The sequence below is a fragment of the Hippocampus comes genome, unplaced genomic scaffold (assembly GCF_001891065.2).
Source record: "Hippocampus comes isolate QL1 unplaced genomic scaffold, H_comes_QL1_v1.1 scaffold194, whole genome shotgun sequence".
Lineage (NCBI taxonomy): Eukaryota > Metazoa > Chordata > Actinopteri > Syngnathiformes > Syngnathidae > Hippocampus > Hippocampus comes.
The window spans coordinates 789,495-815,190 of NW_017805828.1; the positions used below are offsets into that span (position 1 = coordinate 789,495).

The 25,696-nt window shown below is 42.6% G+C and overlaps 1 protein-coding gene across 4 annotated transcripts in view; it reads left to right on the forward strand.

Annotated features, from left to right (window-relative positions):
• The window catches only part of arhgap42b (Rho GTPase activating protein 42b), a 61,515-nt gene extending 35,869 nt beyond the window's left edge, over nt 1-25,646 (forward strand). The window contains exons 5-25 of one of the 4 annotated variants that reach the window (XM_019887312.1): nt 7,381-7,482; nt 7,610-7,720; nt 9,816-9,920; nt 11,516-11,645; nt 11,923-12,023; nt 12,313-12,422; nt 13,411-13,467; nt 14,612-14,690; nt 15,125-15,164; nt 15,566-15,628; nt 15,699-15,773; nt 16,366-16,450; nt 16,648-16,706; nt 16,870-16,975; nt 17,278-17,437; nt 17,526-17,676; nt 18,034-18,384; nt 18,584-18,743; nt 21,989-22,051; nt 22,558-22,637; nt 24,186-25,646. In XM_019887312.1, the coding sequence (XP_019742871.1) occupies nt 7,381-7,482; nt 7,610-7,720; nt 9,816-9,920; nt 11,516-11,645; nt 11,923-12,023; nt 12,313-12,422; nt 13,411-13,467; nt 14,612-14,690; nt 15,125-15,164; nt 15,566-15,628; nt 15,699-15,773; nt 16,366-16,450; nt 16,648-16,706; nt 16,870-16,975; nt 17,278-17,437; nt 17,526-17,676; nt 18,034-18,384; nt 18,584-18,743; nt 21,989-22,051; nt 22,558-22,637; nt 24,186-24,274 (2,277 nt within the window). In that variant the 3' untranslated portion in view covers nt 24,275-25,646. Of the gene's footprint in view, nt 1-7,380; nt 7,483-7,609; nt 7,721-9,815; nt 9,921-11,515; nt 11,646-11,922; nt 12,024-12,312; nt 12,423-13,410; nt 13,468-14,611; nt 14,691-15,124; nt 15,165-15,565; nt 15,629-15,698; nt 15,774-16,365; nt 16,451-16,647; nt 16,707-16,869; nt 16,976-17,277; nt 17,438-17,525; nt 17,677-18,021; nt 18,385-18,583; nt 18,744-21,988; nt 22,052-22,557; nt 22,638-24,185 lie in introns of all 4 variants that reach the window. The other 3 variants (XM_019887311.1, XM_019887314.1, XM_019887313.1) reach the window with 3 other exon arrangements.
• Nucleotides 25,647-25,696: the final 50 nt, after the last annotated feature.

Sequence of the window (25,696 nt, forward strand, 5' to 3'; positions counted from 1 at the left end):
CCCCCCCCCCCACTCCACTTTTCAGTGTTATTATTGCACATGTTTATAGAGCGGCTCCTTAAAAGCCCGCTCCCCACGTCACTCTGAACTCCACCCACTTCCTCCTAATGGCTTTCTCCTCTCGCATCGCCAAACATTAGCTCGGACTGGAGGGAGATAAAAGCCGGCCATCACGAGCGGTGACTTTTACACGATTCCGAGAATGCGGAGCCACGCTCGGCCTTTCTGACCGCCCCCTCCCACCATCCGCCCAGCCCCCACATGGCCCCCTTCCAGTTAGCGCCTTATTTGGCGGCACTGCGAGTAATCCCTCGAGGTCACGTATGGATGCTTCGCCTCGGCGGGTGCTGATGCGTGACGCTCATGGCGAGCCGGCGCGTGAACTGCACCACTGCAGGGAAATCCACATCGGTCCCGTGACAGCTTCTTAACACAGACACTGTTGGCATAACAATTACAACTAAGCAGAGGACATTCACGTTAAAAGGAATATATGATGGAAAAGTGACTTAATACCTCAAGTTACAAATGTAATTTGTTTTGTGACCTATTAGACTGGAATGTAATTTCCTAGCACATGAAATACATTTTCCCCATTGAAATGAATTGAAATTCCATTAATCTGTTCCAGCCTCGTAAATAACATAATTTTTATGACAACGCAATAAAAGAAGTGCGTAAAGATTGGGGCTGAACTGACATTGTTTTTTTGGGGGGGAGACTAATTAGAGTAAAATTCCAATAATTGATTAATTGGCCGATTGATTAAAAAATATCAATAGAAGAAATAATTTCTTTTTTGTTCCCTTTCAAGCTTACAACAACAAAACATATGACTTGCAGGATGAACTTTGTCTTGTTTTACAATGTTTTGATATTTTGTCCTTTAGCGAGAAGCGAGAAAAATACTTTTTTTTTTTTTTTTTTTTTTTTTTTATGGTTGGATGTCATTATTCTTGTCTTATGTAATGAATTAGGGTTTATAATGAATCGGTCAGGCCCTAGTGAATATATCAAGTGGTTTCGAAAATGTAACGATTAAAAATTTTGATTTTCTCATTATTCGTTTTCTCTGTGTTCACTTACGATAATTACGTCCAATACCCACCGCTATTTAATCAAAAGGGGATTTAGTATGTGAAATATTTAATCCGCCCGCCACCCCCTGTTGTTAGTCTTCTTCCCACACAAAAATATATTAAGAACTGTCATAAAGACTGAAGTCGTTGTATTTGTACTTTCATTCATGTTGTAATTTTTTTCCTTTTCACACATACTGAGATGTATCAGAGTTAAACTGCTCGTAAGTGTGTGTGTGTGTGTGTGTGTGTGTGTGTGTGTGCTTGTATTTTTTTTTGGGGGGGGGGGTGCTGCTGTGCTACTTTTAACTTTTGTCCTGGAATCAGCAGAGGAGCTTCAGATTCATGGGTGACCCTTTTAGCTCGTGGTTAAGAAAAAGAAAAATAATCACATTATGATGTTCCGGTTGAGGGATTTCGTCAGCAGGGTTACTGTTGAGGTCCATCATCGGCTTGAGTGTGAAGAATGAATGCACACACACACACACACACACACACACACACACACACACGCACACACGAGGGATGTGACCACTGCTAATTAAAACATGTCAGTGCACACACCGCAGATAGTTCATGGCTACTTTGGATCTCTGGAGGACGTGACATTTACCTTTTTTTCATGTTCAGCTTGAAATGTGATAATTGCACCGTACGTACTGTATATGACACAACCGCGACCATGAACTTTTAAACAAATATAGCAAACGCCAGCCTATTCCTAGTTTATGATTCACAAATGTACCCACACGCCAAAGCACTGACAAAATCACGAGTAGTATCCAGCGCATGCGTTACTCTTTGTTTTGTTCTTTTTTTTTTTTTTTTTTCAAACTTGCAATGTTAACTCCTATTCTGGCCAAACACTGCACATCAATAATAATCCCAAAAGATGTACATTCCAAAATGAACCTACAGCCATCCCTCTGTGTCGGCAGGAAAATCAGGATTGCTGGTCTCGTTCGTCTTTCAAATTCACACAGTCTAATGCAAGTGTCCCACCATCTAGCGGTCAACAGTGGAATTACATCTGAAACAAATGACAAGCCGAACAAATTACAGTTTTGAAACTATACACCCCAAAAATAAAGAAATAAAAAAATAAAAACATAGTGAACTATCAAGACTGCGAACCCGGAACATTTCGGGGGCGAGGCACCAATCCCTCACAATTATTCACAAACACAGGCTAAAAACTTAAATATCGCCGGCATTTTAGATAAGGTTGGATATAAATCCCTTGCCGTTTGGTGGCGCGATCCGCGTTCGCTACAAATTAGCTTCCAGTCATGAGCTGCCTCATACCGAGCCCCCTCCTCCTATTTCTTGTCACCGTTCCGGAGAAGCCATTTCGACTGAATGTGCAGGTGACACCTCGTCAGCCACAGATGTTTGCTTTACTGCTGAAATGTTACGGTGCGTGATATTGAGACGTTTTCCCTTATTTGCTGTACACATAAGGTGAACGTTGGGCCTCTCTCTGCTCACATCTGTTGCCATGGTGATGAGAGGCACTGAGACAATGGCCGTGTGGCTCATTAGAGCCCCTGTTAAGAATGGCAAAGTTAGCGAGGTGTATACATCTTTTTTTTTTTTTTTTTAATGTTTATTTTGGAATACGACACCTTTGCGCTCTAAAAATATCTGAATATAATCCTGCAACATTTTGCTTTTTTTTTTTCCTTGGAAAAAAATTAATGCGAGAATGATTTACGTGATAGGTCATAATCCTGTGAGTGCTTTTAACTGGCCCAAAGCTACAGAGTGAAGTCGTAATTGCTTTGTATGTTTGTTTTCTTGGTCTCCATATGTAGATATGCACGTTTAATGATACAACATAACCATTTACTTATTTATCACTACCGCTTGCAGACCCTCGGGATCCCCTGCGTTTCAGAACCACCGCTATAATGGTGCTCTTTCAAATCAATTACATTTTGTGGATTGGAACGCATTGGAGAAGCCAGATCTATACCTAGCGGTCATCTGCACTTCTACTGATATTTGCCGATTGTAGAAATTTTGTCCATATTGGATCTTGTGAAAATACCGTTGGGTAATGCATTTTTTTTTCCCCCACTAAGTCTTGCATACAAACACACAACGGGAATTCCAACATCGCTCTGCATCGAAATCATCTCTTCCTGCATGCGATTTATTCATGAGGGAGTACAAAGTCATCAGATGGGGATATCTTCCAGCTCGTACAGTAGAGCAGAGTGTGTGTGTGTGTGTGTGTGTGTGTGTGTGTACGCTTGAGTTTGTTGAGCACGCACACAACTAAATACTACTACTAAATAGGGTGCAAATATTTTGTCAAGCTTCTGAAATGTATAATTGTTAGACTGGTGAGATTTGTAAAAACATTATTTTGCCATCCAAAGCACATTTTGTCGTTGCTGTGGACGGTGTAAAGAAACTCTTTATTCTGATGAAATAAGTGAGTTTCATGTTTAATTTGGTAGTTTCTGTGCTGACATCGTCGTAAAGCACAATATTCCGTTAGCCCGAAAAGATGAGTCACAATGCTGCCACTTGGCCGGCACTCAATCTAAGGCGACCCTCCTTCAGATGACCTGCGACCTGGCCACAGAGGAAGCTGCTATCACCTTATTTTTGGTCCGCGGGTGGGCTTGAACTGCTACCCTCTGCTCCTCCTTTTACCTTCCACTGTGACACACACAATGACATCAGTCTGAAGCTTGGCAGGATTCCTTCGTCTGATTCCCCCCATCTGTATTGTTCCCCCATCCGGCAGGCCTCGCAAGGTGATGTAGGTGCCATACTTATTTCTGGGACAAATCAGAGAGCACCTGGTGCACTCTGCGAGACCACTGTCGACACAGGTGATGAAAGTACTCAGACTCCGTACTCGAGTCAAAGTACAGCTACTTGTCTGGGGAAATTTTTTTTTTTTTTTTAAAAACACTCCTCCAATTAACAAGTAAATGTCGTGCAGGAGGGGCGACTCATGCTGGACGCCCAAGTGTGACACTGGGAGCTATTTTAGCCACACCCCCCAAAAAAATCAAGGGAAGTGAAATCACCAATATGATGATTATGTTCACTCCCAGAATGGCGCAAATGCCCCTTTTCTACATCCGCCCGTCTAGGAAAATACTGTACATGCGCTAGATTGTGCTGGCCACGAAAATAGGGCCCTAGTGGTGCGTACGGAAATTCACTCTGACACCCTAACATTTGAGCGTGGTGTGTTTGGAACACGAGAGCACGCTTCCCTCCTATTAATATCCGAACGCACCCCATGTTACAATTCAATTAGCGGCTCTTGCACTCCGTGTAACGCTCCAGTCCTCCCGTTTTTTGTGGTAGCTACACCAAATGACCGAATGGCACATTTTAACAATGTTCTGAGTTTCCAAACAATTGTAGTGAAGCAAAGCACGCTTGGAGCACATTCCCAAAAGCACCCTAAGATGCACCAGAATGCTGTAGCAGCCTTACTTAAGTGAGGTGCCTACATAGCCGCCATGTTGGCAGGGGCTAATGTTCCCATCAAAAGCGATCGCGGTTTACTTTTTTGGTCAATGCCAAAATGCGTGCGTGCTTTGTTGTAATTGCTTGGCATTGTGCACAACTGGATGCAACACAGTGTGTTGACATCCTTTGTTTTTGTTTTTATTGCCGTCCACACGCCTTTGCCTCTCCCAGCTTGGTTTCAGCATAGTCATGCAGCTAAAAAGGGCTGTAATGTATCTTACTTTATTCATGTCGACAACCGAAGTGGTGAAAACATTTCCCAAAACAACAGTGTGCAGTTCTTATCAAACTTGTGGATGGTGCTGAGAAACAAATCTCTGAATTCACTTGACAGGCTTTTTCAGGTAAAGTAATGAAGTGCTTTGTATTTGTAGCAAACAAGCAAAGCAGGGTGACAGATTGTGACTGGCACCTCCTCACATTTTCACTGCGCAGTCCCCACAGCGCGAGATGGCTTGTCAGAATGTGGCGTGCAGCCGTTCGCCGCACGCTCGTGCTGGTCAGACTTCCTCTTTGGCCACGGGGGTCCTCTGATAAAACCCAAGCTCCTAATTTATTGTGATTCCCGTAGTGAGTGTGTACGTGTGTTTTCTCTCTCCCGAGGGAATTCGCTTCACTTGCATGCGTGCTTCCAAAATAGTGTCACGTCAACGGCAGTTTTTTGTTTGTTTGTTTGTTTGTTTTTTTTTTTTTTTCCACTCGAAGAAAAAGTAGACGGTCGGTTCTTGGGGGAAATATATTTGCTGTCAGCGTCGTATCATACTTAAGTGTGTTTATTTAGCTCGACACCTGTTTGTGTGGCTTGTCTCTCTCGACAACAGCACCCCTTCATCCTCTGCCGACGAAAATCAATTGTGCGCCAGGAACAGCGGGTGTGATGGAAATAAGAAGCCATGTAAAATTATCTATTGATTTTTTTCTTTTTTTTTCTTTCTCACTCTCTCTTTCTCTCACTCTGGTGGCGGAATTGTTGCATCATCGTGTCTCGTGGTGAGTTTTAACTCGCTCAGGCGGAACGCTCGTGTGGGTCCAGTTGGCTTGCTGAACATCAGGGCCATGGGAATGAAAACAAACAAGCAGGCTCTGATTTCAAGCCCCCCTCCAATGCCCCCCTCAGGGCCCACTCCCCTCCCTTTTTCTGTTACTGTGGCTCAGCCCAAGAGGTCAGACAACACACATGCCTTCATAGAATAGAAGCCTCTGATTTGGATCCGATTTGGGGGAGGGTGTTAAAAGTTGAGTCTTATTGGTCTGACATGCTTGCGAGATGGCCGTCTGTCATGAAAAGTCCATTTCCTGCTCCTCTCACGGGAACATTTTATCAGATCCTTAGGGATCATTTTTGGAAAATACAAACGTCATCCAGCCACTTTATAGGGGAAAAAAAAAGAAGTTCTTAACCCCAAGCAGATCTACTGCTAAATTTATGTTTCTGTTGAGGGTTTACTGTAAGCCTGCCCCCCACCCTCCTGCCCCCTCGGAATGATGGAATCATTCACTCTTTCCCAATTCCCGAATCGCTGTACAGTATAAAGATTTTTATGTTGTCGACCTTAGAGTTCACTAAAAGGTCAACTAAAAACTATGCTGTGGCATCTCAACTGAGAAGTTTTTTTGTTTTGTTTTTGCAAGCCAACTTCACAACAAGCAGCAGATCGCCAAACAGTGAACTATTCTACAAAAAGAGGCCCACTGCTAGCTTAGCTCTTATAGCCACTCTCGGTTGAAGATTAAACCAAGAGAATTACACGTTGTGTATTTCACCAAACAACATTTAACAACTTAGGATTCTAAAAGTCTGCTATCTTAATGCTAACACACGATGCAAAACATCATAAACATTGGGCTTTGACTTACTCCTTTCTGTTATAGTATACAGAGTATGCCATACTCACCTGTTGCCAACACTTTTGTACTTGGATGTAGGTAGCTCAATTTTGTGATATCAATGGGATTATCATAATACTGAAATCCTTAAATTGTGATAATAAAAAAGAAAAAAATCTGCCATAACGCCAAGCCCTACTTTCCAACTTCGTAGTGTCAAGCTTTAACATTTAACAGGTGAACCGATATTATTTTGCATTTCAATTTATTTTCAACAAAATAACAAAACTCAGGGAATCTTATTTTGCACTTTGGTTAATTTATGACAAGTGAATCCCTAAATTCATAGTAGGTTGTTTGTGTTTTGTTGTGGTCTTTGATTCTCTACTGCAAATTGACTGCCTTTTGTCAGAACTAAAGGTCTTTCTTTAAAATGAACTGTCATTGATATAATAGAAATGTTTTGTATCAAAAGGATTAGCGGTATCGGTTACTCGGTATCGGCGAGTGCTCGAGAATGGACTACTTGCACTGGTATCTGCCTGAAAATAAGTCGTATTGAATATCTCCAGTGTTGGGGTTCAAACTGTGTGTGAGGTTACAGCGGCTTAAAATGATACTTTCAGGAAATAATACCTTTTTTTTTTTGAGGAACACTCAGACCTACTACACTACTGTATTTTTGTGTTGGATATAATGATGGTACAGTACTTGGAGGGAAAAATATATATATTTTACACATGGTCTTTGGTGTAAGAATGAACCACTGCTCTTGATAATTCCACCAACAGGTATCATGAAAGTGTCCTGTGCTGCTTTTATGACTCTCAATTCTCTTGACTGCCGTCATGTCCATGTGGAGTGTGAATGTGGTTTGACTTCCACCTAGTGGCAGCTGCATCACACTTTCCCAGGACCTAAAACCCGGTGTTTTGAGGTTCTCCTTTTATTTATCTATTCCTTTTTATTTTAGGACGGGAAGAAGAAATTTGATAAGGAGACGGAGAAATATTACTCCACGCTTGAAAGGCACCTCAACCTGTCGTCCAAAAAGAAAGAAGCTTATCTTCAAGAGGTAAAGCCCAAACAAACCAGTTTTTTTTTTTTTTTTTTAAATAGTCAATGCAGCTTTGTCTGTCATCTCAAGATGAATAAAGCTCGGGCTCACCTTTCTTTGACTGGACACTTTTGCTGGTTGGCAGGCCGATGCACAGATTGATAAGGAGAGGCAGCTCTTTTATGACGCGTCCCTCGAGTACGTCTTCAAAATACAGGAAGTGCAAGAAAAGAAGAAGTTTGAGTTTGTGGAGCCGGTAAGTTGAACTTATTTCCAACACATTGTTTGTATGAGGGAAGGGAAGTTTATTTTCATAGCGTCAGGCAAACACGAGGCAAAATCCATTGTGCTTTTTAGTGGCAAAGACATAATGAATAAAAACAACATTCAGTGAAAAGATGGAAAATCATTATTTAAAAAAAATGAGGGTCGTTTTGAGTAGTTGAATGAATACAAAGTTTTGAAAGACTCAGTATTTGTTTTTAAATTATTATCTTTTGTAATGGAAGTTGGTTTCTTTTTTGATACGGCTTTTGCGTCGGCTCTCATTAGATGGTTTGAGCGTGCCTAATAATGTGTCCCGCTAGTTTACACCGCAGCCGCGGGTGCGTCATAAAACCAACCGTCGCACTCCGTGCGGTTATTTCCAACGGCTCCATCGGCGACGGTGACAGGTAATATGAAGTTCTCACTGTACTGTATGTGTTGGAGACGTGAGATGAGAGTCAAGTATTTCTTTCAAAGAATCCCCCTCAACTCGCTGCATTCCCAGCTTCCATTTGTTTATGTCAACCCACCTTGCAAAGCAGGGCCCACCTCCCCCCACCCCACCAAACGAAATGTAAATCTATTGGCCCGCTGGGTCACCGTGACGGGATGAATCTCTCCACAGATAAAGTGACTCATCCTTTTGAAGAGCGTTTGATACAGCCAAGCTCATACAGAATATCAAATCAGGGGTTGTGTCGCCGGAATTTGACGGAGAGCCGCTCTCGTCAGCCACAACAGTTGGCAAGGATCAAATTCTTTTTTTCTTTTGCGGAGAAGTAATGCTCAGCAATGACTTGATTTGAGGAGCAATGCTATGCAGGTTAATCCCAGGGGACCTGAATCAAGCATTTGGTAACCAATAAAAATACAACAGTGGAATAGTGTTCTGTTTCTTAAATGAGCATTGCGTTGAGCAACAAAACGGTATTTTCAGTTGGTGTATTTCAAGCGCAGATATACATTTTTAATAAATATATAAATGATCATAAATTATATTTCGTATTTCGGAATGGGTTGTATGGTCAGTGAAAAGTGTACTCGATTACCCAAGCACTTAATTTCAGTCTGAAACGATTATGTGTGAGTTTTCGGTTAGCTTAGCGATTAAACATGCCTTCTCCGTTTTTCTGTTAGTTCCTTCGTGAGAAGGATTTTTGTCAGAAATGTGTCTTATTCGGCGTCATGGAGGAGATGATTACTGACCGAATAGCCAATCCCCAACGTGTTTGCCCGCGCTAACTAGCCAGCCGAAGCTTACTGCGAGCTAGCTAGGGCGGCACAAATAGCACCATGCTTGCTTCAACCGCCAACAACACGCGTGAAGTTCACATATGCTGCTTTTGTCACGTTTTCTAACGTGCGTAAAGCCCATCAAAGCTTTTGGGGAGTGTCTCCGCCATTCATTTATCGGAAAACCAAAACAAAAAATCGGTGATTCTCATATTTGCTTTTTAATGGAGAAAATTGAATGGGGGAGTTTTTCAGTGAATAACAGAACAGTTTCCAAAAAAAAATGAACACAAGCACAGCGCTGCCTTGATTTATGACTTTAATCCATTCCGTGACCAAGCTCACAACGAAATGGCTGCACAATTAAAAAAATAAAATAAAATAAAATCGAATTGAACTTTCTTTCCTCAATATTGCAATCGCAATTTATCACGCAATCATCTTTTCAAAGTCCTCTTCCCATGTATTTGAACAAACACAATCGATTGATTCATCTGTATTAAAATAAACAATATCAGATTTAGAGTACCGCGCATAACACCACTGAGTTATGATTTTTTTTTTCCCAACAAGATGCTGTAATTGACATAGTCTGTGCATAACAACAACAACAATGCCAGCAGCTGCTCAACTGTGGAGGAGTTTGGACTAAGAGGGTCACACGGAAGTGCACCTCGTCTCTAACTTTTTCGAGCGCCCTCTCTATCCTATTTGTATGTTGATACAGTATACGGGTGTGTGTGTGCGTGTGTGTGTATGTGTGTGTGTGTGTGTGTGTGTGTGTGTGTGTTTGTGTGTGTGTGTCTGTGAGTGTCTGTGCGTGCTAATGCCTCAGCGCTGCTCCTTCACAGCTCCTGGCCTTCCTGCAGGGTTTGTTTACGTTCTACCACGAGGGATACGAGCTGGCTCACGAGTTTGAGCCGTACAAGCAACAGCTCCAGTTCAACCTCCAGAACGTAAGCACCGACCCGCATCTCACCGTGCCCTGTATGGTCGTCAGGTTTCTCTGCTGCTGCTTTTTAAAAGAGACACACAATGCATTTTTTTTTAGGTCATAATGTAAAGGAGTTCCCTGGTGTCTTCATAAAAGTTCTGCTAATTGTTTCCAAAGAGAGAAAGAGAGACCTTCCCTAAAGACTAAGTAAAAGCATAATTTGTATTTTCACTGGTGGAGGCAGACCTTCATTGCTAAGCAATGAAATATTGAGGCGGCGGCCTTGCCACTGCTCACCCCCCACGCCCGCTCTACTGCAGGTTGTGCTACTGCGAGAACTACTTTTGTTTGCATTACGACAAAAAGCGGAGGGATTTTCACTCATGGAAGCAGCACTTCACCAAGTGGGCAAATGCATTCAGACTTTGTTGTATTTCTGAGCAGAACTCTGTTGTAATCTGTCCATCTCATGAACAAGCGATTAAAAAAAAAAAGCCCCTCAATTTTCCCAAACATGTCTCCTTTATGATATCCTGCCCTTAATTAAAAAAATATAAATAAATAAAATAAGAAGAAAGGTTAAGAGTCAAAGAACAGCAGGCTGCGTTCGACAGCAGTGGCAGCCCCAGGGCCCCTGGAAATCGGCCTGACGCAGCAGCCGTCGCGCTGACATTTTACACTTGCTCTTCACGCCCCGCAAGGCTGAGGGCTGTGATAGCACTGCAAGGCTGCATCAGCATCTCGCTGCTCCGCGCCATGACACACTGCAGTCCACCGTGGCAAATAAAGTTTGACTTCCTCACTCGATTTTTTTTTTTTTTTTTTTTTTTTTTTTTTGTGGTTCATTTTGCAGGTATTTCTTCTTTTACTTGAGCATTTATTTATTTCTTTTACATTTTACTTTTAGATAGCTGGTAAGAGGGATAGATAGCGATGTAAGATAGATGTGTTTGTTTTCAAGACAGCTCGATAGCTAGTGATGGATGATGGATGGATGGATGATGGATGTTTTTGTTTTCAAGCTGGCGAGCTCGCTAGCGATGGATGCATGTATTGATTGATTGAGCGATAGATGTTTTTGTTTTCAAGATAGCTATCTGGCTAGATAGCTAGCTAGTGATAGATGGATAGATAGATGTTTTTTGTTTTCAAGATAGTGAGATAACTCGTGATAGATATTTTTAATTAAAGGAGGGGAGGTCAAGTCCAAAATTTGGTTTACAATGATATCTTCTACGTGCCCCCACTAGTCTAAACAAGGGATTCAATTTCAATCACATCTAGGGAGCATCACTTAAGCAGACAAATCCACTTGTTTTTAGCCATCTCAAGGGGCGGCCATTTTGCCACCTGTCGTCAACTGGCATTGCGATGTCATTTTCAGCGAGTGGCGAAATGGCCACCTTCCCCCTGAGGTGGATAAAAAAAACGGCGTGGAGCTGGGGAAGGGAGGGGAGTTACTTTCTTATTTCATATTCCACAATCACAATATTAATCAGCAATCCGTGTTGACACTCGTGGGGCTACATAGAACATTGACTTGATGTTTTCACGATGATGTGCAGAGAGAACGACTGCAGCAAACAAACTCTCACCCCACATCCCTCCCCCACGCAGACGCGCAACAACTTTGTGAGCACAAAGCAGGAAGTAGAGAAACTGATGAAGAGGATCAGGTCTGCCGACCAGGACTACAAAGCTCCAGGCCGATGGAGCATGGAAGGCTTCCTGTATGTTCAGGAGAAACGTGAGTGACGATTTCTTAGAAGTTTGCAGGCCAAAATGCACACAAATGAGGAAACATGTTGACAAGCTAGGTCACAATAGGAATTAAACTCCTAAGTCAAGGTATCGATCCTCCTTTATTCACTGAAAAACTCAGCTAATAGTAAAGTGGTGTTAAGGAAGTATTCAAAAAGTAACTAACAGTATCTTGAATTTTCTTTTCGAAATTAAACCATCTGTAAGCCATTTATTTTTAATCCTAATGAAAGATGTCAATATTTTCTTGTTTGTTTCCCCAGGTCCGCTGGGCTGTACTTGGGCAAGGCACTACTGCACGTATGAGAAAAGCAGCAAAACTTTTACTATGAGCAATACAGACAATAAATCAGGCAATAAGCAGGTAGTTGACTCGCCTCATTTTTTTTTCTTTTAGTTTTAGCTTTGCTTAGTTTTGTTTTATTTGGTCTTTGCATAGCTTAGAATTTTGGATTTTGGCTTAGTTTTGTTTAATCCTGATGTCAGTTTTTGGTTTTGTTTTGTTTTTTTCCATTGATCTACAACTTTATTCCTGACATGTCATTACAATGTATTTTTTCTTCTTCATTGAACTTTTTTTTTTTTAAATCTCAAATGTTGCATCTTTTAATGTTGGATTATTTAGGGCTGTTTTTATTGCATTTATATTTTAGAATGGTCTGGTGCTCAACCAGCCCGAGATGTTCAAACTCAAGTCATGCATCCGAAGGAAAACGGACTCCATCGACAAGCGCTTCTGCTTCGACGTTGAGGTGGTGGAAAGGTCTGTGCCTCCGCGTGAAATTTCTTAAAATGGCTTTAAAAAAAATAAAACTAAGTAACATGATTCTAGCTTTTTAAAAATGTGAATCTTTCCCATTATGCTTATTCAGTGCTCAAGAAAAAGCTCAGTTGAAGTGCATGTGAGATGTTTTGTGTTCCATCAAATTAACCCAGCGTGTCCCGGCAGAGACTCTCTCCATGTCGACGCACCAACGTTGTTCAGCCCCCATTAACATCCTGGAAGGCTCCCATGTTTTCTTTTCCCTTTGAGTCTGGCATGATTCCCCTCACACCTCTTTGTTGCGTCTACAGTAGTCCCCCGCTATTTATGACAGCTCGGTAGCGAGACCTGTCACGAATGGAAAAGCTGCGAATTATTGACTCGTTTCTTTAAAATCGCCTATATTGGTAGTTAAAGAAAGGTGCATGTAAATGCACCTGTGGCGAAGACGTTTTGTAATTTCCGCTAACGACCCAGGCTTAACTTAGCTCCCCCCAACGTAAAATAAAGTAGTAGTTGTAAAGTGTGAGTAATGTACGTACTGTAGTATTAGTGTGTTAGGTCTGTGCTGAATGAGTGAAACTGAGACCTGAAGTTTTGGGCGCCAGTTGCGGCCTACAGCAGCTCCTTGCGAGTGCCGTCATTTTGTATTTTTGTGTTTGACTGTTTGTCCCGTTTACCAAATGGCTTTAAAAAAAAAAAAAAAAATCTGTGACTGTGGCTCTCCTTGCCCACATGCAAGAGCATCACAGTACCTTAATTGCTCCTTTTTTTTGTTTTATTTTCTTGTCACTTCCCTCCAGCGGCGGCGTATAAAACGCTCGCTCATGCATCAAATTTTGGATCGCAAAACAAAGCAGGAACTCAATGTCAGGCGACGGAATTTAAATGTGCGGGGGATTACTGTAACCTCGACGTTTAAAAACCCTTCCCAGTCCCTTTTTTTTTTTCTTTTTCTTCTTCTTCTTCTGTCTTCATGTCCACATAGAAACGGCGTCTGCCGCGGAACTCTTTTCAGGCCTCTTCGATTGTTCTATAAAGTCCGGTACGTGAGTGGACCCTCGTCGCATGTGCACGTATGTGTTTATATGTGCGTGTATGCCGCTTCCGTGTGATTGGCGCTATCTTCTCTTTCTGCCTCGTTTGCTGTCTCGCTGGGGCAAAATGTGCAGATGCTTTTGATGTGCGTTTTGCAGCGATTGTTGTCAAATCTTCCAATTTCGACTTGAATTGATCAGATTGAACTTGAACCATGTCATTTGAAAACAGTCGCACTTAAATGGCTTCCGTTTTTAACTTGGACTTAGATTGTAATATGTTCGATGAAGGAGTGTCCGGGCCACACTGAAAATGAAAAGGAGATACACAAGTATTTACGATAGGGGGAAAAAAAAGTTGACAGCAAAAATTTTGCTGAAGGGAAAGAGTCCGACCGTCTTAGAAGAATAAAATATTTTATGAAGGTCTCCAGAAAGTTATGAACTGAATAAAATAGGTTATATATCTTTTTTAAGTAAGTATTTTTTTTTTCAAGTTTCTATAACTTACATCGAGAGAGAGAGATATTCTACCGAGATTACTTTTTGGAAAAAAAGTACCGCTTTATTTTTACAACATTCGGATGTTTTACCCAACGAAAAATTTGACTTATTAATGCATTTCCATATTCAAGAAGCCAACATTTCTTGTCTCCCAAAATTACGAACCTATTGTCCTATTATAAATGTTGAACTCCAAAAACCTCTTTTTTTGTTTAAATAACCAAAGTCTGATAAACATGCCGCTTTCTGATTTTCATTTTGCTTCCCTCCGCGCCCAGATTCATGCTTAATGCCGGTGAAATCAATCATATGGAGCAAACTCGTGAGCCGCACCTCCAAATCATTTCATCCGAGCGCTTTTGTGTGACGCGCTGTTGAGGTGATGAAAACGCGCATGCATGCTGGGTATGCAGTGGTGAATTATGCAGTGGTGAATCACGCTGGCACTATGCAGGTTTTTAATCAATCAATCAATCAATCGCGCGCAGGATGCCAAGCACCGGCAAAGCTGCATTTGGTCACGCTGGCCCTTTAAAAGTGACCACAGAAACTCTAAACACCCCAGAGGCAATGTTGTCATACCAAAAGAATTTTATTCATTTATTTATTTTTTATTTATATCTCTCTATATTTTTTTTATGACCCAAGGCATGGTGTCATGACGCTGCAGGCGCTGTCCGAGTCCAACAGGAGGCTTTGGCTGGAGGCCATGGATGGCAAGGAGCCGGTAAGGAACCCCCCTCGGGACAAAATGACAATCCTGCAGAGCAGGCGGGTGGACCAAAAAACGAGCCGAACACGCAATCGTGTGCCACTGGCTCCCTCGTGTGGCTGTTGCTCGAAACTACAACATTCACAATATCGAGAGCCTGAGTTACTCTCACCTTTTGCCGTCTTGAATTAGATTTTTAAATCAGATTATTTGGCCATAGACTGATAATTCATTCTTTTGTTTTCATAAATCCATCCGTTTTCTGTACCACTTATTGTCTTTCATTCAACGTGTAGTCAATGCACATTCATCAAATAATTAGGAGATAAAGCAAATTAACCAAGTTTATAGTGACCCCCCCAAAATAACTAATTTAATTAACCGAGTTTTAGAAATAAGTGACGATATTACTCTAAACTCCTTTTTTTTTCTTTCTTGTAATCGTCTAGATTTACAACCTGCCTGCCATCCTGAGCAAGAAGGAAGAGAGTAAGTGTGCCCTTTATTTTTGTGTTTAGCACATTTCTGACATGTTCTGTTTTGCCACTCAATTTAAAAATTCCCGCCTGTCGCAACATGAGGTACAGTGACATCGTCAGATGAGTTCGAGTACCCAACGGTACTCGAGTGTGTGTGTATCTAATGAAGTGGCCAGTGAGTCGATTACTTTCTCACCAAAATACAAGACCGACTCACAATCGGAGTATTCCCCTAAAATTCCATAAGAATTGAAAACAATTTTAGAGGAAAAAAAAGTTGTAATAATACGGAACTGAATGAACACTTCTTCGAGATGCCACCTTATTTATGACAGTAAAAGTTATTGACGCAATATTAATTCTGGGCTGATGCTCTTAATTCTCCACGCCGCTCTTCATGTTGCGTCCCAGCGTTCCTGAACGAGGCCGGCTTTAACTTTGTGCGGAAGTGCATCGACCTGGTGGAGAGCAGAGGTGAGGCGTCTTCAAAACCACGACGAATCAATCGAGAATACGACTTCACGGCGTTTGCTCTCGCATGCAGGCATCAATACCATGGGGCTGTACAGGATCGGAGGCGTCAACTCCAAAGTGCAGAAGTTGATGGCGACGGCTTTTTGTAAGTAACTGCGAGAGGCCAGTTGGGTGCACTAGTTGAGCGCAACAGGATTCGATTCGGTGGCCACGGTGGGGTCACGAGGACTGGTTGTTAATTTGATTGTTCAAAAAAATAAATAAATAAAAATCCGGAAATGCTTCATTTTATTTTTGTTTTTATTAGTCTTAGTATTAGTTTTATTTCTTTAAAAATATATGGAGTATTTGTCAAGTGCAAGATCAAAACAAAACGTCATTAATTTTTGTGTCTTAAAGAAAATTTCTACGTGCGACTGCAGATAATAATGAAATAATTCTATTTCAAATGAAACCCTGAAATCTCGTGGGGTTTTTTTTGACATTTTGGCTATCATGATTGTGATTGTTTTATAATTGTAAGATGTAGTTTCGGTTATTTATTTATTTTTTGGGAAGTGTTTTTGATTTTACTTCTTTTGGAAAATGTTTTTTTTTACTACTATCTATAACTATAGTAGTTTTTAGGTTAGGTTTAGCTTCGTATTTTTACCGTTTGATTGCACGTTTTTTTTTTTTTTTAATACGTGGCGCTGTTGTCAACTGCGTCATTCACATCCACTGCGTGTTTCTCAAAGCAACCAAGGCACCGGCGGACATGGACCTGGATCCCGAGACGTGGGACAACAAGACCATCACCAGCGGCCTGAAGAATTATCTCAGGTCAGCTCGCCCCGTCCTCGTCCGTCACAAATCCCCATTGAGCGCCGGAACGTGTCTCGCAGACCGACGGCACAGCTATTAATCATGAAGACGGGCGGCCGACTCACACGGGAAGAAGCGGCTGCCAAGATTTGGAAATGAATGACAAGCAATGCCTCTCTTGATATATTTAATTGATTTATTTTTCAACTCTCCAGGTGTCTCTCTGAGCCGCTAATGACCTTCAAGCTGCATAAAGAATTCATCATGGCTGTCAGTAAGTTCGTGGGACAAAAAAAGCTCAAATTTCAGTCCATTTGAGGCTTACCAAAAAGTGTGAAAGAACCAACTGTTTGTATACAAGCATTTTTTTTCCTCCATAATATGTCATTTTAAAAATTATTTTGTAATTTGCAACTTTTTCAAATTTTCCTTCTCAGAATCGGACGACCAGAACTACCGCGTGTGCGCTGTCCATTCTTTGGTCCACAAGCTGCCAGGGAGGAACAAGGAAATGCTGGAGATGCTCATCAAACACCTCGTCATGTATGATTGTGCTCCATTCTTGTCAATGAATAGAGAAGACAAAAGCAGTGTATTGTATTTGTGTGCATTTTAATTTAATCATTATTTAAATAGTTTTTATTTTATTCTATCACTGACCCCAATCCTCTTCCGTACTTAGGCCCACTGCGTGACTGCATTTTCATGTTGGTGCTGATACATTAAGTATTTCTTGAAAGTAATACTTGGTGTCAAAAATTGGAGAACCACCAGATCAGAAGAACGATGTTTGTCGGCGGCGGCGAAGAAACGAGTCACCCCTTGCCGATGTTTTCCACCCGCAGAGTTTCCACGCAAAATCAGTCCAACATGATGACCGTGTCCAACCTGGGCGTCATCTTCGGGCCAACGCTGATGCGCTCACAAGAGGAGACGGTGGCCGCCATGATGAACATCAAGTTCCAGAATATTGTGGTGGAAATTCTGATTGAGAATTTTAAAAAGGTGGGCCAGAGAGTCAAACCTCTCAATGTCAAAACAAAAGTGGGATTAAAATTATTATTATTATTATTATTTAATTTTTTTGGCCCAGATCTTCCATCAGCCTCCAGACCCCAACGTGCCACCACCGCAGCCTCAGAACCGGCCCGGTTCCCGCAGGAGCAGAGCCATTTGTCTGTCGAGCGGCCCCCGGAAGCCTCGCGGCCTCTACACCCCCACCCTGTGCTTGGCCGACGCTGAAAGTGAGTACCAAGAGGAAATAAAACCTGCAGGGCTGCACCATTTCCTCGATTGGCGATTATGAATGTGAGCGGCTTTGACACGGTGCGTCCCACAGGGGTCTGTTCTTCGACATCTTCTGTTCAAACTATGTGCCCCCTTTTGAAAATAAATCAAAGTCTATTGAGACGAGTGAGGCAATTGTTCAAAATAAACATGGTGAAGTTGCTCTTTTAAAGAAAATCACACTAGACTCTGTGTAATCAAAAACTCTCCTTCCTCTGAGGCTGTATCAGGTCGGAGAACAAAATTCCTCATTTGAAGTGATGAGGCCGATTTTAATGAGGCCCTGGCGTGCCTCCCCTCTGGTCCCTGCATAGGCGACGCATCCAGCAGCAGTCCAGGCAGCACCCCCATGGGCAGCATCGAGTCTCTCTCCTCGCACTCGTCGGAGCACAACGGCTCCTCCAAGGCCGAGACCCCGGCCTCCGTTCAAGCTCAGAGCGCAAGGCTCCCCGACACCGCGTCCCTGCGCTCCAGCGGGCCCCGGAGCACCGAGTCCAGCTCGAAGGAGGATCCCGGCCCGACCGACGTGGAGTCGGAGGACGCGCTCACTGCGTCTTCCGTTACCGGCGTGGCCCCCAAAAAGGCCCCCCACCAAGGGCACCCTGAACCCAGGCCGCCGGATCTCACGGCTACAACCTCTCTCAAGTCACTGCGTGTGTCTGAAGGTAACTTCCAAACACAACCCAGGCTAAACTTTGCCACCCCGTGACATTTAAAGCTCACCTCATAGTTGAAATGTGTCACTTCAGCATACTTCTTATAAAGGAAAAAAAAAGACAACTTTCCTTTTTAGATTCCACTCTGCATAGCTTCCCTACTGAGCATGAAAATCGCTGACTAAAAACTGAGAAACTCCCTTTCAAGGCCAAAGGAGCTACTCGAAGTCCGCCCAAAATCTTTCCACGCTGGATCTCATCGATCACTTGAAGCCGCCGGAGCACCCGCAGCTTCCGCCCAAGCTTGTGATCCGGCGGCGAGGCGCCGCAGCCTCAGCCGGCAACGGATACCAAAGACCAGGCTCAGTGTAAGTACGCCCAATAAAGTCCCGTCCTATTTCAATCGTCGTCCTGAAAGTGTTGGCTCACTATTTGGCAAGCGCCAACGACTGTCAGAAGGGAGAGCGCAGCACAATCGACATCAGAAGATTGGAATTTTATGCGAGTCAAAACACTTGAAGAAGGACATTTAAGGAAATGAGGGGCCTCCAGATGCCTGAAAAGTCACCCAAATTTGCATCCTGCTTGAAATGTCCACAACAGGACCGACCAAAACTCACTCAAGTAGCCACTCCAGGAAAGTTAGAAATAATTAGCCCCAGCATAAACACGAATAGCTGATTTTATTTTCGTGTGTGTGAGGGGGGGGGGGTTACATTTCGATTTGCAGGTGTGCCTAATAATGTGTCCAATGGGTGTTTGTGTTTTTCTCTCTGCTCTCACAGGATATATCTGTTTGTTTTTTGTGTTTGTTTTTTTTTAAATATAACATTGATTTAGCGCGTGTTACACATCAATAAGGACAATAAGGTCAGCCGCATTTCTGCCGCCGTCGGGCCGCCTGGCCGCCACCTTGGCCTGCGTGCGAGCGTGGAGAGATTTATGAGATCTCTCCTCTGTGGTGGGAGAGCTGCTCTTAATTCTCGGGGTTGATGTGACCCAGCTGACTGCGCTCCTCGTCCTCCTCCTCGTTTGTGCGTGTACGTGTGTGTGTGTGTGCGCGCATGCGCTAACACTGCAAAAAAAATGGGTTAAAAAAACAAGATAAAAGGTAATGAAATTAGGAATACGCGCATCTGTGTATGCGAAAGCACTCGCATAGCCCCCCACCTCCCCTTGCCACCTCGCAGTTTGGCATCGCCTTGACTCACAGGTCACGGTGGCACACGAAGGGTCATGTGTGGCCTCGTCATGACGTTGCCTCGCTTTAAAATCTTTTTTTTTTTTTTTTTAAATCTCCTGAGGAAGGAAGGAAATGTCCCGCATTGTGTCATTCCACCTTTCACTTCATCAGAAATGCTGGCTGTGAAAAGCCAGCATGTGCGTTTTTGCGGGTCTGGGCAAAAAAGGTCACCAAGACTCTTGACTTTCCAGAACAGCCATTCCCAACCACGTTAGTGTGCCATAACAGATCAATTATCCAGTTTCGCCCAACTCCAACTGACATTTTTGTGCTCTTTCTGAAATTCCAGAGAAATTGCTGGTTCGCAGCGTTTTATTTTTTGAAACCATTCCTCCGATATTCGCCGAAATGCTCAGCGATCCAACCAATAATAGCAGCGCTTTGGCGCCATCCGGCAGGAACTGTTGACGTGAGTTGAGTAGCTTCATTTACAGAAGAGGAGCTCTTTTTGCCACCATTTGCGGCTTTTTGGGGTTTTTTTGTTGTTTGTTTTTTTTGGGTTTTTTTTTTAAGTGAAACATGTTCAAGTGATAAGGTTTGTATGTTGGGGAGGAGCTAAGTTTTGGGTTGTTCGTGGAATGATAATGTTCACCTTCTTTTTTTTTACGGAAAATGTTGGAAAAGGAATTAGTAATAGTTTATGCATAGTTTATGGAATATTTATGCTGACAAAAAATGATGGGCCCACCAAATACTTTTTACGATCCGGTGTCATCGCAGAACTTTTTGTGCTTTTTTTAGCTTGGTTGTCTGTCGGGAGAATGTTCTCATTCCTTGCGTGTCTCAGTGTTTCCCCTTCCTCTTGCCTCTCTCACAGGGTTGCTTCCAGAGCGCAGCTTTTCGAACACGCCGCCACTCAGCCACCCGGGAAAAGTCACCCAAATTTGCATCCTGCTTGAAATGTCCACAACAGGACCGACCAAAACTCACTCAAGTAGCCACTCCAGGAAAGTTAGAAATAATTAGCCCCAGCATAAACACGAATAGCTGATTTTATTTTCGTGTGTGTGAGGGGGGGGGGGTTACATTTCGATTTGCAGGTGTGCCTAATAATGTGTCCAATGGGTGTTTGTGTTTTTCTCTCTGCTCTCACAGGATATATCTGTTTGTTTTTTGTGTTTGTTTTTTTTTAAATATAACATTGATTTAGCGCGTGTTACACATCAATAAGGACAATAAGGTCAGCCGCATTTCTGCCGCCGTCGGGCCGCCTGGCCGCCACCTTGGCCTGCGTGCGAGCGTGGAGAGATTTATGAGATCTCTCCTCTGTGGTGGGAGAGCTGCTCTTAATTCTCGGGGTTGATGTGACCCAGCTGACTGCGCTCCTCGTCCTCCTCCTCGTTTGTGCGTGTACGTGTGTGTGTGTGTGCGCGCATGCGCTAACACTGCAAAAAAAATGGGTTAAAAAAACAAGATAAAAGGTAATGAAATTAGGAATACGCGCATCTGTGTATGCGAAAGCACTCGCATAGCCCCCCACCTCCCCTTGCCACCTCGCAGTTTGGCATCGCCTTGACTCACAGGTCACGGTGGCACACGAAGGGTCATGTGTGGCCTCGTCATGACGTTGCCTCGCTTTAAAATCTTTTTTTTTTTTTTTTTAAATCTCCTGAGGAAGGAAGGAAATGTCCCGCATTGTGTCATTCCACCTTTCACTTCATCAGAAATGCTGGCTGTGAAAAGCCAGCATGTGCGTTTTTGCGGGTCTGGGCAAAAAAGGTCACCAAGACTCTTGACTTTCCAGAACAGCCATTCCCAACCACGTTAGTGTGCCATAACAGATCAATTATCCAGTTTCGCCCAACTCCAACTGACATTTTTGTGCTCTTTCTGAAATTCCAGAGAAATTGCTGGTTCGCAGCGTTTTATTTTTTGAAACCATTCCTCCGATATTCGCCGAAATGCTCAGCGATCCAACCAATAATAGCAGCGCTTTGGCGCCATCCGGCAGGAACTGTTGACGTGAGTTGAGTAGCTTCATTTACAGAAGAGGAGCTCTTTTTGCCACCATTTGCGGCTTTTTGGGGTTTTTTTGTTGTTTGTTTTTTTTGGGTTTTTTTTTTAAGTGAAACATGTTCAAGTGATAAGGTTTGTATGTTGGGGAGGAGCTAAGTTTTGGGTTGTTCGTGGAATGATAATGTTCACCTTCTTTTTTTTTACGGAAAATGTTGGAAAAGGAATTAGTAATAGTTTATGCATAGTTTATGGAATATTTATGCTGACAAAAAATGATGGGCCCACCAAATACTTTTTACGATCCGGTGTCATCGCAGAACTTTTTGTGCTTTTTTTAGCTTGGTTGTCTGTCGGGAGAATGTTCTCATTCCTTGCGTGTCTCAGTGTTTCCCCTTCCTCTTGCCTCTCTCACAGGGTTGCTTCCAGAGCGCAGCTTTTCGAACACGCCGCCACTCAGCCACCCGCCACGCTCGGGAGGTAACCGGCATGCACTCGCAAAGATGTCAAATACAACACGTGACTCATGTTTAGGCCTTGTGCTCGAATAGCGAAAATAGGTCAGCCATTGACACCACCCCACCAAAAAAAAAAAAAAAAATTCAAAATTGTCTATACAGGTACTAGTCGTTTAAACCATAGATATACTGCAAACCATAATTCTAAAAACTTTGAACAACATTCTACTTTCTTATTAGGCGGGGTTTTAAGCACCATCTTGTGGCCTTTAAGGGCATTACAAAAAAAGGACATAAAGTAAACATCATTTCAAACTTTGTCCTTTTATTTTATTTTTTTATTTTTTGTAATGCCATCAAAGGCCAGAAGATGGTGCTTAAAACCCCGCCGAATAGGAAAGTAGAATCTCCAGCAAAAGACTCGTGAAAAACGAAGAGTGTACTAGCACTCGCACCTTTTAGCCGGATATCAAAGAGATTGAATGGATGCTCAAAAGGCATTCTGTAACTAACGTGTGCTTCCGACAGGGACGCTCAAGCCGTCTACTCGTGTGAGGCCGAGCACAGCCATGAGCTCAGCTTCCCCCAGGGGGCGCACTTCTCCGATGGTGAGCGCTACCGAAAACACGCTTGCAAAATGAATTCAGCTTGTCAGTCAAGGCAACATTGTGCACGTTTTGTTCACATATTGCTTGCTTTTTTTTTTTGGTTTGCTGGTAATTCTTCTATATCATTACTGCCCATCACCTTCACACACACTCTCTCTCTCTCTCTCTCTCTCTCTCTCTCTCTCTCTCTCTCTCTCTATACATGCTGTCATCATCTGCAGAGACTGAAAAAAGTAAAGAGCCTTTTTTTTTTTTTTTTGAAACAAAGATCACAAGAAAAATCAATTCTCAAGAAAAGTACAGATCCCCGAAAAACCAACTTAAGTACAGTCAATAAGTTTTTGTACCTGATGACTTGCCGGTTGCTTATCTGCTTTGCAGTGGCTCATTGGAACCCATTTGGCTTCATCCCAGCTTTCAGTGTGAGCACTGCTAAAATACAAACAGCGCCTTTTTTTTTTTTGTCTGCCTCGTTTTATTGCCTTTCCGTGACGAGCCCGCTTGGCCCGCTAACAGCAGGGAGGCAGGTCACAGTAACCTAGTGATGGAAGGCACCCGGGCCCGCTAACCCCACCCCCACTGCGCCTCTCTGGTCCAGCAGAGCCTACTGCCAGATACCAAAAAAAAAAAAAAAAGCGACTACGAACGCTGCTCGCCATTTAGCAAAAGGCTTTTTATGGCTCCGCATTAGCGAACCCGCAGCACTTCATCATTTTTAGAGCCGCTCTGATTAAGTTCCACAATGTAGTCCTGTTTACCGGTACCAGGAAACCGGACATCATCACACCAATAGGCTTGCAAAGGAATGGCAAATGTCCGGTAAATTTTCAAAGTGTTCCGGTAAATTTCCGTAGCGAGTTAAACTGGGGGAAGATGTCACTAACGTAAACATACGATGGGATTTACTTTTGGTCATATTTGTGAAAACAATAATTCTGGCTTGACAGTTGTGTGCGAGCGTCGACTCAGCTTGTGTCTCTAATTTGATATCTAAGAAACCACTGCGCCTGAGGAAAAACAACCAATCAAGAGACAGCATGTGACTTGCAAGGTGCCAGTTGATTGCCTTGCGCTGACCTTGTCACCCTCGAGAAGCGCCTCATTTGTACAATACACTGAAACAAATAAATCATTCGCTTTTCATTTGAATGCGATTAAAAAGTCGTAAAACTGACGTCATTTTCTATTGACTTGAAAATATTTTTTACCGCATTTTAATCACATGCAACCAATGCGCATGTCCGAATTCAGTAAATCGAAAGAGTCCGTAGGATATTTATTGGATTTTTTTTTTTAGTGTATAAGACTTTTTGTAGAGTGTGCATTTCCTGATTTTTGTGTGGGGAATTTGTCTTGCCGCTTTTTTAAAGCCCCACGGATGTGCCTGGCGTGCGAATGGTCCCGTACAAAAGAACTTGCCTTGCTTCAGGTTTTTTTTGTTGTTGCTTTTTTCTGTTTGTCGTATGTAAGGCGATCCTGCTTTCATAAAAGAACACTCTGACCCACATTTGTCCTTATCTTCTTCATCTGTGTTCTTTTCTCTGGCAGTGTACCCATCAGTCGAACCAGGATGGCTGCAAGCGACGTACCAGGGAAAAACGGGTTTAATCCCTGAAAACTACGTCGTCTATCTTTAATTTTTTTTTCATTTTTTCACCCCTCCATGGTATCCATGGAAACGCCCACGACCGGTTTCACGTAGCTGTGTGATGTCTAGCTGCTTGGATAGGGGCTACAACATAACAACTATACCTCCTTTTTCTTTTTTATTTGAACAAAACTTCCTCCAATGTGCTTTTAATCAGACCTAGACATCATTTGTCTTTTTGCAACGCGTTTTTTTATGACCTCCAATGACACACGAGAACCACTTGACGAGTTTTATTACCGTGGAATATGATCTTCAACAGTCTGTGATGAACCTTTTTTTTTTTTTTTTTTTTTAAATGTTAAAACCAAAGATCAGCAAAAGAACTAAGCCCTCGCACCTCACAACGGCAAGTCGGCAAAATTGACCGCCTTGCTCCGCCTGCACACGACGACAGAAATGGTTTTATTTATTTTTTATTTTTTTTGCACCAGCTGGTGCTTGGCCTTTTAAAACGTTGCCTATTAAAAAAAAAAGAAGTTGTAATTGCTATAAGAACATAAGATATATTAAGTAAAACCAATTTTTTGACACCGAGTGCCACCTTGGAAAAATACTCGATTCTCCAAGTAGCATTCCTAAAACGTCTCATTTTATATTACAAGCCACGGTAACATTCTGCAGCGTTTGAACGTGAACACCAAGCTTCCGTATAGTAAAATTTAAAAAAACTGTACTTGACAAAATAATTCGATTCAACTGTATTTTGCATGGATGTTAACATTTACCCCAATAAACGCTTGAAAACAAACTCATCTAAAAGATTCGATGAAAACATAGTCAACTAAAAAAAATAAACTGACGATAGGAAACAAATGTAGTGGACTGGATTAGCCCCGATAACATGATGCAGTTTGAATATTTAATTCAGTGATTCTTTGGCATACCACTAGAGGGAGCCTGTGCACCACGAGTAGTACATGCACTGCACTTGAAGAACCACTGCGCCGAAAAGGATGTATTCTTGAAAAATACATCTTCTGTTCTCAAAATAGAATGTATATCTATATTCAACTTGCCGGCATATTTTATTATCCTCCCTCTTAATATTATTCTTGTTTTCTAAAACTGTGTGGACATTTGAAGAGTTGGAAAGAAGAAAACCTTTCAGTGTGACCGCACTGCCGGCCGGGCAGAGGGGGAGGGGCTGAAAGTGTATTTCGGGAATGTCAGGTGGCCTTGGCTGCTTTTGAGCGACGTGGGAAGAATGAGGAGAAAACTCCCTAAAAGTGAGGAGTTGCGCGGGCGCGTCGCGGAAATTCGAATCATGTCCCGCATTGTGTAACATTTCCATGTGGAGGAGGTTGTTTCCTCTGCAAGCAACTACTGTCTGTCTCTAAATAAACACAATGATTTATAAAGGCTGGCATTTTTTTTTTTTATTCCCCCAACGATGCAGCGGGCCGGATCT